The sequence below is a fragment of the Rhinolophus sinicus genome, chromosome 10 (genome assembly GCF_057876585.1).
Source record: "Rhinolophus sinicus isolate RSI-liver-muscle chromosome 10, RSI-T2T, whole genome shotgun sequence".
Classification (NCBI taxonomy): domain Eukaryota; kingdom Metazoa; phylum Chordata; class Mammalia; order Chiroptera; family Rhinolophidae; genus Rhinolophus; species Rhinolophus sinicus.
The window spans coordinates 7357139-7369495 of record NC_142510.1 but is presented as its reverse complement, the minus strand read 5'-3'; the positions used below and the strand labels follow the sequence as shown (position 1 = coordinate 7369495).

At 47.3% G+C, this 12357-nt stretch overlaps 1 protein-coding gene across 4 annotated transcripts in view; it reads left to right on the top strand.

Annotated features, from left to right (window-relative positions):
* Nucleotides 1-12357, top strand: part of SNX29 (sorting nexin 29) — a 426403-nt gene that overhangs the window by 39734 nt on the left and 374312 nt on the right. For all 4 annotated transcript variants that reach the window (XM_074322948.2, XM_019715145.3, XM_088801234.1 and 1 more), the window contains 2 exons: nt 8782-8962; nt 11873-11943. In XM_074322948.2, coding sequence (XP_074179049.2) covers nt 8782-8962; nt 11873-11943 — 252 coding nt within the window. The remainder of the gene's footprint in view (nt 1-8781; nt 8963-11872; nt 11944-12357) is intronic.

Here is a 12357-nt window from a genome sequence, read left to right as displayed (position 1 = left end):
CCCCGCCGCCCCCGTAGCCCTGAGTCCTCATCAAACCTGTGTATAGAGCTACCTGGGTTTTCGTTGACTCGCTCTCTCAATGGCCACAGATTAGATCCATCCTTGCTCATCCTTGTACCGTGTTTCCCCCAAAATAAGACCTCGCCGGCCCATCAGCTCTAATGCGTCTTTTGGAGCAAAAATTAATGTAAGACCCAGTCTTGTATAAGAGCCATAATATATTATAGTATAGTATAGTATAGTATACCTGGTCTTATAGTAATTTTTGCTCCAAAAGACACATTAGAGGTGATTGTCTAGCTAGGTCTCATTTTCGGGGAAACACAGTAGCTCCAGCGTATTGCAAGGTGCTTGGCCACCAAAAAACTATGTTTCGCTCAATGACTCAAGGACCGCGACTTCGGGACACACTGCTGACTCTCTTGGGCAGCCAAACCCCACCCTCTGCTGTCTGCACGTCTTCTCAGTCGGCTGAGCAGCAGGTGGCATTAATATACCCACAGCTGTAAAATTAGAGAATCCAACTTCCTTGATCCTCAGTGGGGATTTTTGAAAACGGTTGATTGCATTTGACTCAAATCAGAATTTATATTTTGCTTCATTGGGTCACCTTGGGCAACAATTTCATTTCTGTAGAAAGTGAATTATGGAGGAAGCCGCATGTGTCAGGAGAACCCTGGGCCCATCCTTTTGATGGTGAGGGGAAGTCAACTCTCCCCCCACCCTATCCCTATAATGTTTCAGTTCCCTCTTTGTGTTTCTCTGTTATATTCGTGAACTTGCAAATGAGCTACTTCTGGTGAGAGAGACCATGGAAGGATGTCTGCGGAAGGGGCTGACAAAATACTGAACTCTACCTAGGGGTGGTGATAAAAATGTTTAACAGCTGGTAGGGACTTGCCGGCCATAAGGAGGGAGCCAGAATCCAGAGAGCTGTTCTCCCTGGGCTCAGTGTGAACCTGTGAGTCGCTAGATTATGGGGTGTCCACAGGGTCCTGGGGACGGCCGAGAGCTCGGGCTGATGGCTCTTTACTAAGGGACACGAAAGTGTCCAAGCATATATTAAGATCTGTAATTGCTGGATTGATGCCTCTTGGCCCAAGGTGACCTTGGGCTGTTTCAAAGGTGTTTGATCCCAATGTCTCATAAACTAAGACTCAGGTTTGGCCTCCAAGTTGTCAGTTTTTAGCCTATAATCATCCAGCTTGTTGGTTCCATGGATCCTTTGCTTTGCTCCTGACAGCATGAAAATGGCTTTTCAGCAGCGGATGGGGCACACCCCTAGAAGGAAATGAGACACTTATTTTAGAAGTCCTTGTTTCTTTGGTGCTAGAGAAGGTTCCCGCTTTGTAACAAAGGAGGTGTCATAGACTCTTGTATAATGTGGGTGAATGCCAAGTGTGCTGTGCTGAGGCGGCAGAGCTTGGGACTCAGACCTCAGGTGCTCACAGGGGCCGGACAGATGACAGAAATGAGTGAATCAGGCCAGTGAGAGGCACCTGCGAGTAGTGGAAACGGTGTCACTTGGCCACTGCAGAGCAGGCTGGGAATCCAGTCTGTCTGGGGGTTCCAGAAGAAGAGTGGGTCGATGTGGATGACGAGCTAGTGGTCTGCCATGGGTGGAGGTTTTACTCTTCTGTGTAGAGTGTTCAGACAGCCTCTTTCTGGGGACATTTTAATAGAAATCTAAGGAAATGAGGGCACTAGCTCGCCGTGCTGTTATTGGGGAAGGAATTCCCAGTGGTTCAGCAAGTTCAAAAGTGAGTACCAGTCAGTGCCTGTTGCTCTCAGGCTTGTTCTCTGCCCTTTCTTCCCCTGCACACCCTGTCCTCCCGCTTGGTCAGGTGGTGCTGCGTCTAGAAGGAGGGAGGAGGACGGGAGCTAGAGTTTTTCTCCCTGTCACCTCTGCTTTAGGTGGCATCTCCGGCAGTGGCTGTGCTTCCTCCATGGTCCTGGCGGCCCCACGTGGCCCACGGCTTAGGCCTCCCTCTTCTCCTCCCACAGGCGTCTTTGGCACAGTCCCGCATTGCCCGGCAGCCCTGGGAATACAACCCTTTTCCTTTTGTTCCTCTGGCTCTAGGGATGGGCTGGGTTTTGACATTGGTGATCGTCAGGTTGGCTCCTTGTTCCTAGTTGGCTTTTTAGCTCTTCCAAAATCTTTGTAACGGATGCCCTGTGCTAAATTCCCTCGATGGCCTGCCAGGTGTGCTTGCTTTTTCCTGGCTGGCTAGGCCCCTAGGTGTGGCCTGGTGGAGAAACACCCAGGAGACCAGTGCGGCTGCAGCTGGGCTGGTGACAGGGGCCGTGGGGCCATGTGAAGCAGCGCCACAGTGGAGGCGCCGGCTCTCGCCTGGCTGTCAGTGGCAGCTTCTCCTTGTCTTCTTGCTTCATCTCTGTCCTCTCCTCCCACTCCACCAAGATCACTGGCATTTGTTCTACAGAGTCAGTAGTGATGCTTAATTTTAAAATTTCAATCTACTGAAGCCTCCCAAAGCAATCTAGTATCTCAGATTATTGTGCCTTTATTCATTCTTTAAAAATGTGTCAAGTTTTGAATTCTATACTTGAAAGTGGTTAAGATGGTGAATTCAATGTTAAGTGAATTTTACCACAATTTGAAAAAAGTGGCCAAGTTACCTTCAATTGGCAGGTTTAAGATTTTTTTCTAACTGAAAGGGAGTTTAATAACAATTTTTCAGTTGTGGAAAAATAAAGGCAGTTCTACCTCCACCAAAAAAAAAAAGTATCCATGTAAAATGGTGCAGCCGCTGTGGGAAATAGTTTGGTGTTTCCTCAGAAAGTTTAACGGAATTAACCGTATGATCCAGCAATTCTACTTCTAGATATTTACCTAAAAGAATTGAAAGCAGGGACTCAAACAGATACTTGTATATCTATGTTCATCTGAAGCATTTTTTTGCAGGAGCCAAGAGGCGGAAATAACCCAAATGTCCATGGATAGATGAATGGATAAACAAAATATGGTCTATACATATAATGGCATGTTATTCAACCAAAAAAAGAAATGAAATATGATACATACTATAACATGGATTAATCATGAAAACGTGCTAAGTGAAAGTAGACAGACATAACAGGACAAATATTGTACTGTTCCACTGATACGGTATCTAGAACAGCCAAATTCCTAGAGACAGAAAGTAGAATCGAGATGACCAGGGCCTACTAGGGACTTATTGATCAATGGCTATATTTGGGATGATGAGAACATTCTAGAAATGAATGGTGGTGATAGGTGCACAGCATTGTGAATGTACTTTATGCCACTGAATTATACACTTAAAAATGGTTAAAATGGTAAATTTTATTATACATATTTTACAATTGAAAAAAAGCAAAAAAGAAAAGGCATCAAGTTGACATACTTTGTATAAGTCTTTATTATTTATGTATAGCTCATGTGCAAGCCACAGTCCCTGTGTTCTCATTCCAGGAGGCAGTCTTGTGGCCGGTTGGGAGATGGCCAAGTGACAAAGCTACAGTCTTATTGGAAACTGCTTTGCTGATTCATTTGTGTGTTGAGGTTGGGCTCATCGGCCTTGGGGTGTGATGGGATTTTGGAGCACCTGCGCTCATCCAGGTCTCAGGCTGGGATACAGACGCACTTGGTTTGCCCTTTGTTCCTGGAATGGTCCATTCTGTTAGTTTCCTACCTAAAATCCATCTCCCTTTTCTTTTTTGTCTTAATTGAACCTGATTTTGCTTGGGGCTGTGGGCTGTCCTTCTCTAGGTAAAGGATTGTGAGTGACAAAGCCAGTCTTGACGTCCTATTCTCCATTCCCTTGGGGTTTTCTGGGATGATTTATCCTTGCCTGAAAAAGGGGTGATAAAGCTGGGTTTATCTTGTCTTCTTTCTTCCTGCTCCGATTGTGGCTATGATTCCCCACGTGGTGACAATCCTCTGAGACAGTGAGGTGAAGGTCGGGAGATTGGAAATGCTGCCGGTGACAGACTTTGAACCAGTGTCTACCTCCAGTCTAAGTGTGTGAGGAAAACAAGCCTTTCTTTGTTTACGAGGAGCCTGGCTCTTTGTAGTTGGGTTTTTTGTTTCTTGTTGAGTAATGCTTTTGGTTGTTGTTTAGTTTTGCGGGACGCATTTGCCCCTACAATGCACGCAGGCACTGCTCTGAGCCTGGCGTGCTGTCCGTCTCTATAAATGATTATCAGATGATTGAAGAACACACCCGATCTCCCTGCATTAGGCTTCTCCTGGTTGTAAGTGTTAGCAAGCCACTTAGACTTAAACAAACAAAAAAAAAGGCACTTGTTGACTTAAGAAACTAAGAAATCTAGGGTTCAAGCTGGATTATGTCCCCCACCCCCAATCTGTCTCTGTCTCAACCCACTTCTCTCTGGGTTGGTGTCTTTTCTAGGTGGGCTCGCTCTACAGGATCACACAATTAATGAGCTCCTGCTTCCCAAACAGTAGTTGGCAAACTTCGTCCTGAAGGGATTAGATGCTAAGAATTTTAGGCCATAGGGCTCCGTCACAACTCCCTAGGTCTGCCATTGTTGCAGGAAAGCAGCCACAGACAATATGTAAACAAATGGGTGGGCCTGTGTCCCATAAAACTTTACTTACAAAAACAGGTAGAAGGCAGAATTTAGCTCTGGGTCCCTTGTTTGCTGACTTCTGTCCTAGAAGGACACAAGACCTTGCTTCCAGTAGTTCAGGTAGAAGTTGTGGGCCGGACCCTGTGGCCCAGAGCTGGGACTGGGTGAGGGCAGTGAGGCACTCACTTCAGCCACAAAATTTAAGGGAGCACCAAAAACTCAGCAATCAAGGTAAATAGTATTTTCATGCAGTATTACAAAAAAATCATGGTAAAAATATAGAAAAAAATCCGTGATACACAAAATATGAAACAGGGCCAGGAGGAGGGTGAGGCAGGTGAGGGTTGAGACACATGCCCTGCTGTGGGCAGGTGATCGCCCAGCCTGCATTACCTGCCCAACCCTGTGGGAGGGAAGGGTGGTTGTGCTGGAGGCAACTTCAAATGGATCATGGTTCCCCTCGGAAAGAGGGGTGCAACTTCCAGAAGAAAGAGGAAAGGCTGTTGTTTGCCTGCCTTGGTGTGTTGGCACCGCGCTTCACATGTACGCTTTATTTTCTTATTTTTTCCCTCATAGCAAACTCATTTTACAGATGAAGAAGATGAAGGACAAAGTTACCCAAGGTCACACCATCTGAAATAGAATTTGAGCCAAGGTTTTGGTCCTCTTTGGCCTCCAAAATATGAATTCTTGGCATCAATTAAAGTTGAGGCCCGTTAGAAACTTTGCCAAGGCCTGTGCTATTTGTCATCCTCTGTTTCCCAGTGGCCCCAGGTCACTCGCCTCAACACCCCCTTCCTGGCTCCAGTTCTTGTTGGCAGATGGCTTTCAGGAGTTGGGAGAACCAGAAGCCCTTGCCCACTTTTTGAATTAGCCCCTTGTTTCAAAGCAGTAAGAGATCGGCGTATATTCCCAAATTAAATTACGGACACTGCAAGTGTTAAGTGGCAGGTGAGCTGCTCTTTAAATAGATCACATTAATTCTGGCAGTGGAAGCGGAATCCTGCTGGGATAATTCTTATCATCGTCAGCATCGCTCTGGCAAGCTTTAGAAGGATTCTGTAGCAGTAAGCAATTTGCGAAATTGAAAGGTGAAAACACCGTAGAGTGTTTCATGTGTATTCAAGGTCAGAGGGAGGTGACTGCAGTTTTCAAGAAAGACAGGACGTGGATGAGTCATTTGATTTGAATCGTGATGGATAATATTAATACAGATGTTTGTCTGGTGTGTTTCAAAACAGGTGGTTGGCAGGCTGGCTTAGGGCATCACTCTCACCAAATTCCCCCATCGTGGTTTCTGAGAGAGGCTTTGAGTGGAAAGAAGGCTATTAAGCACTTGTGTGGTTTGGGCTGATCTAATTCGTTTGGCATTAGTTTGGCATTTAGGTGTTGAGACAGAAGGTAGTCCTGAGCAAACTGCCCTGTTGGTGGTTTTTCCAGCCATTCTTGGGACGTTCATTGTAAATGATCCCAGAAGTCACACGACGCGCGCGCGCACACACACACACACACACACACACACACACACACATATGTACATATACTGGGGGGGGCCAAAAAGTGTACACACATTTTAAGAGATTTTATGTATGTATTACTTTTCGAAGTTGAATTGAATTATGGTAGCAATGTGTGTAGTACGACGTTCATTCAAAAGATGGCGTTCATCAATTGAATGCTAGCGTCACCATGCGACAGGCAGGACAATCAAAGAAAATGGCGGAAGTGCAGTAGTCATTCAAGGAGCGCAAGATCATTTTGAAGGGGTGTTTGACATTCGAGAACGTTGTGGAAGTACGACGACAATGGAGGCTTGAGTCTGCAGCAGAACCTCCAACACGCCTACCAACTGCACGCATTCGTGACAAGTCTGAGACGCATGGCGCTGTGTGTGACGTGCACAAGGGAAGACCCGGGAGGCCTCGCACAGCGACACGTCCTGCTGCTTCCGCTGTGGTGCTGGAAGAGTCTACAGCTCACCACAGAAGTCTACCCAACACTGTTCGCCGTCATCAGAAGTGTCTGGACGCTGATGTAACCACTCTGAGCACCTCTTGTCATTGCAGAAGTCACATGGGACTTGTAGTCACCTTTCGTTATCGGTATATACTGAGTATTACCATTTTAACACAGTGTTTTCCTTTCTTACGATGTGTTACATGTTTTTGGCGCCCCCTGTACACTCATGCTGTTACAAGGAGGTAATTACTGAGTAAACCGTGGTTGGTCAGTGTGGGCTGAGCATCTCCGTGCTTTACTTCCCTTTCTTCCAGTTACAACCCCCAATAACTGAGGTGATTCTGCACTTTGGGGCTTATGCTAAGGGAGAAGAATCCAGAGCTTAGCACCGTCGAGTGACCTGCCTGGGTTCATTCCACTGCACGACCTCTGCGCCTGCTGTGCTGTCCGCTAGACTGGACTCTTGGTAGGGACGAGCCCTTCTTGTCTCTGCCTGGTAGCCCATAGCCTCGCCCAGTTCGTGGTACAAGGCAAGCGGGGCTGAAATATTACAGTGAGCTTGTTATCCTGGCGTCGTGTATGGAGATGGGTGTATGTGCATCCTTCTGGATGGAAGGTTCTCGGAGCCTGGTTAGCTCCTGGATTCGAATCCCCATCTAGCAGCATTCTAAGCACGCTTTCCCATGGGATACTAAGCAGTTGTGAACATACATGATCATTTCAAAGAAGGTAGATGCCCGCTCACTTCACAAGGCCGGGTGATTTTGTGGTTTGCAGTTAGACAGCTCTGAGGTCCCATTCTGCTGTAGTGCTTACTGACTGTGTATCCCTGGGTGAGTGACTCCACTTGCGCAGGCCTCAGACCTTGTCTGACATGGAGATGGCGGGGCGATTGTGACGACTGAGGTCAGTGTTTGGCACAGTGGCTGGTTTGTAGTTAAATAGTATCAGCTCTTGCTGTTGTTACTGTTACTATTATTGGTGGCATGAAAAAGTGTGGATGAGCCAATGTTAAGGACAGAAACTTGATCACAAAATTAGGAAGACACTAAAATTACAACCGTGGAAAAAGTCTGTGCGGGTGTGGATAATAAAGGCAGGATGGCAATAAAATGACTGTTTTTTTGGATAAAAAGAAAGTTTCTTGGTTTTCCCTTAAAGTCTTAAATCTGTTCCTATTCTCAGATCTGTGGAAATCTCTCCTAAGGAACTAGAAATACGGACAATTAGTTGTGTACAAAGAGGTTCAAAACAGGATATAGGGACAATTGGCAACATATCATGTTTCCAGCAGTCGAGATAGTTAAATTATGTTTAACTGGGAAGTCATGAAAAATCATGTTTCCAAAAATGTTTAAATGTTACAGGAAAATGTTTGTGATGTAGACAAGAAAAGAAACAAACCAGAGTACAAAATTATGTGTGTGTGTGCGTGTGTATTTTTATATATATGTATAAAAAGATATGTACAAAAAAAATGTACACACACATTTATATGTATGTATGTGTATATATATACACAAAACACACAGTGTGATAGTGTATTAGTTTCTTGTGACTGCTATAACAAATTACAACAAACTTGGACGTCTTAAAACAAATTAATTTTCTTACAGTACTGAAGGCAGAAGTTCAAAGTCAGTCCACTTTGCTCAAGTCAAGATGGGAGCAGGGTTGGGTCCTTCTGGGGGCTGAAGGACAGAATCTGTTGTTGTCTCTCCCGGTTTCCGGTGGCTTTTTGTGGCCGTGGCTGTTCCAATCTCTGCTTCCTGGTCACATCGCCTTCTCGTCTATGTCCAATCTCCCTCTGCCTCCCTCTTGTACAGATGCCCGTGATTACGTCGTTGGCCCCACAGAGACTACCCGGAATAATCTCTTCTTAAGGTCCTTAATTGAATCACATCTGCAAAGTCCCTTTTGCCATAGAAGCTGAAATTCACAGGTTGCGGGGATTGAGACAGGGTTATGTTTGGGGGTTGTCATCCAGCCTGTCTTGGACGTCAATTCTGTATAAGAGAAGTACAGGAAAAAAGACTGGAAGGAAATACTCGAAAATGTTAACAGTGGCTGCCTCCGGAGGGTAAATTTGGGGGTCATTTTTATTTCGGGGATACTCTTCAGTATCTTCCTTTTTCCTGCGAAGGCAGTAACTCGTGTACAGGCCTCAAAGATGCCCAGGGAACGGTACTCTGGAAACGAGGCGCGTGCCCGGCCGAGCCCCACGCGCCTGTCCTGCTGTCTCCGCAGAGCCCGTGTTCTGGTTCTACGTGAAGGAGGTCCTCAACAAGCACGAGCTGCAGCGCTTCTACGCCCTGCGCCACATCGCCTCGGACGTGGGCCGCGGCCGCGCCTGGCTGCGCTGCGCCCTCAACGAGCACTCGCTGGAGCGCTACCTGCACATGCTGCTGGCGGACCGCGGCCGGCTCAGGTAGGGCTGCGGGTCCCGGGTCCCGGGTGGCCGGGGGCGGGGCCGGGCGGCCGGGGGCGGGGCCAGCCGCTGCAGGCACCCAATCTGAGTCAGGCGCGTGGATTGGCATCTCAGTCCCACCGTCTGGGGCGCTTGGGTTTCTCTCGGGTGCCGCTGGGCTGCGGGGGCAGTTGGTTTGGAGAATAAATGAGAGAAGGCCTGTGAAGGGCTCGGCGTGACGCCTGCATACAACAAGCACTCAATAAATGCTTATTGGTATTAAGGCGGTGGGGGTGTGTGTGGAGAGAGCTATTGTCTTAGGACAATAGCCTGCTCTTCACTTCATGGAACTTTAATTTGAGCTTCTTTCAGATCCAGAATTTCTTTCTCTTTAGATGTTGGGTGTTTAATACCCAGTTTCACGTTTTGTCTTTCCTGGTGTGCTGGGTTCTTTACAACTCTTTCTGGGTTTTTTTTTCTTTTCTTTTTTTTTGTTGAGCTTAATCAATACCAAACTGACTGAAAGAATATGGAAGTTTTAAATTGGGTAGAGAACTCATTTGTTATTAAGAAACAACTCCCCATTTTCTTGACCAAAACCACAAAGTTCCCTCTGTCGGGGGTATTGGCCAGATTATGCCTCCATAACAAACACCATGAAACCTCCAGCCACGTTCCCTTCAGAAACACTGACAATCCTGCTGTTTTCCCTGCACTCAAGATGTTCATGGTGTCTCTGTTTCTCTGTCTGTCTGTTTTTCTGTCTCTGTCTCTCTTTGGTCTGTAATTTTCCCTCTGAGAATGGTGGATCAAACATGTAGTTTTGTGTCACTTGATGATACAAGGGACAGTGATCAGTGCTGCCCTGGTCTCTTGAATAACTTCCAGCTCAGCAGGGTCCAGATCCTCAACAGTGAAATTTCATTCAATTCAATAATCTGGGCTTTCATTAGTGTCGTGACACAGTCCTGTGATTTCATATCTTGCTGTGCGTTCCTTGGCTCAAATCTCCTGTTCTGTTTCTGCTGCCCCTTGTGGTGACCTCTCTACCGGAAATTTTTGAGGCACCCTGGGATTGTGCGCTAGGTCTCTAACAAATACCCTTGAAGTTCTCACGTTGATGTTGCCTGTGGTGCTTTGTCTAGTTGTATGCTCAGACTGTGGGTCCAAAATGGGAGTGACGGGGGCCTGGAGGACGTGCTGGCTGCACCTGTGTGCTGCTTAGAGTTGGGAGGCTGCGGATGTCTGTCTGTACTGTTTCCCCGAAAATAAGACCTAACCAGAAAATAAGCCCTAGCATGATTTTTCAGGATGACATCCCCTGAACATAAGCCCGAATGGGTCTTTTGGAGCAAAAATTAATATAAGACCCAGTCTTGGGCTGGCCCGGTGGCTCAGGCGGTTGGAGCTCTGTGCTCCTAATGCTGAGGTCGCTGGTTCGATTCCCACATGGGCCAGTGAGCTGCGCCCTCTACAGCTAAGATTGTGAACAATGGCTCTCCCTGGAGCTGGGCTGCTGTGAGCAGCTGGAGGTCGGTGTGAGTGGCTGGCAGAGAGTGTGAGTGGCCAGCAGCCATCATGAGTGGCCGGCAGCCGTAATACTAGCATGGGCCAGGGAGCTGTGTCCTACACAACTAGACTGAGAAACAACGGCTTGAACCGGAGTGGGGCGGGAGGCAGAAGAAGGGGGGAAAAAAAAAGACCCGGTCTTATTTTTGGAGAAACATGGTTCTTCTTGAGAGTTAACTGGCTTTAGTTAAGGAGAACATACTTACGTTCCTTAAAGTGAATTTTCATCAAGTCCTTCCCAGCAGGTCCTTTGCAAGTAGTTCAGAGTTGTACACTCAACATCGAAGTTGAATTTAACACGAGCAGTTGAAGGAAATCCTGCTGCTAAGAATCTCAGTTGAACTTACCTGAATCACTAGCCACTTATCTAACTCCAGGTGGGAAAACCAGATTCATTTAAATGCATGAAAACTGGCTCAGATTTTTAAAGAATCACAATTTGGGGACTCAGAGGGACAGTTGCAAGGCCAGCTTGAACATGTGGCTCCTGCTTCCTCTGACATGCTGTAGGTGTATTGAAAACGATGCGTCTCATTTCTCTTTCTGTTCGTTGTGTTCAGTCACTTCAGCAGCTAATGTGTTCAGTCTCTTGCTGAACTACAGGTCGCTTATCGTCGACTGTGCTTTAGTGACACTGAACTTTGACTCCATTAATTTAGAGTTCGCTGACCTGGTGGGGAAGTCGGGGCTGAGGATTTTTGCTTGTTACTGTTTAGCAGGGGGCTGGATAAAGAGCTGGGGAATTGGACTGGGAGACTTGCTTTTGACTCCTGGCTGTACCATTAATTGCCGCATGAACTTGGACAGACCCCTCTCTGACCTCCCTGCCCCCAACAGCTGTTTCGATGTGTGGGGCCTTTTTAGCTCCCCAGCCCTTCCCTGGATAACTTGCGCTTTTGGGTCTGCAGCTCAAGTGGGTATTACATACGAATGACCTGGCTGATGGAGCCATGGAGCGCTGTAATTTCTGAAATGCTCTCCTTGCATTGGCCCAATCAGGGGGTCCCGTGGCCCAGCTTGGGTTTCCTGTCTGCCTCTCGGAGACCCTGCCTGAATGGAAGTCAGCCCTCCGTCCGTTTCTGCTCTGCTGCTTCATAAACACCACATTTACATCTCACGCCTATTTCAGTACTCTCAAGCTCAGGGGACTCTAAAGATCTCAGGGGACCAATGAGGACGTCATACGATGTGTACAGTCAGTCCTTTGTTTATAACCCGAAGCTTCAGCCCAGCAGAGACCTCCTATATCCACCCTGGGATGACCAGGCACAGATTTTTCAGAACCCATATCATGGAATTGTCTGGCTGAGGGACGCAGAGAAGCACTATTCAGAGCCTTTTCCTTTCTCTTTCAATTTGCAGCACTTTTTACGAAGACTGGTCTTTTGTGATGGATGAAGAAAGGTCTAGCATGCTTCCTACCATGGCAGCTGGTAAGTCTGGCCAAGGCCAGGGGTGGTGGGTTCCGGGGAGCCTGGTGAGCCGAGGAGAATGCTTGGGAGAGAAAGTGTAACTCCAACGGGTGCTATGATTTTCCCTGTCCCTCACTGACTTTGTGAATCACTTGCCATGGTTCTTTCTTGAGTGGCATTGAGCATTGAGTCCATTTATGTAGAATTTGATGCCCTCCAGGGAAAGCATGGGCTTGAGGGTGTTTGGCTGTGGCTTTGCAGGTATACTGTAAAGACCCAAGGAACTGGAGGTGAAGCCTGGCTCTGCCCCCCCCCCCCCCAGGTGGTGACCTGGGGCACGTCCTGTGAGTTCCGTGACTTCTGTTTCCCTCCTCTGCGAGGTGGGAATCCCGATAGCTTGCAGTCACCTTTACGGGGCTGTGAGAGCATCAGATG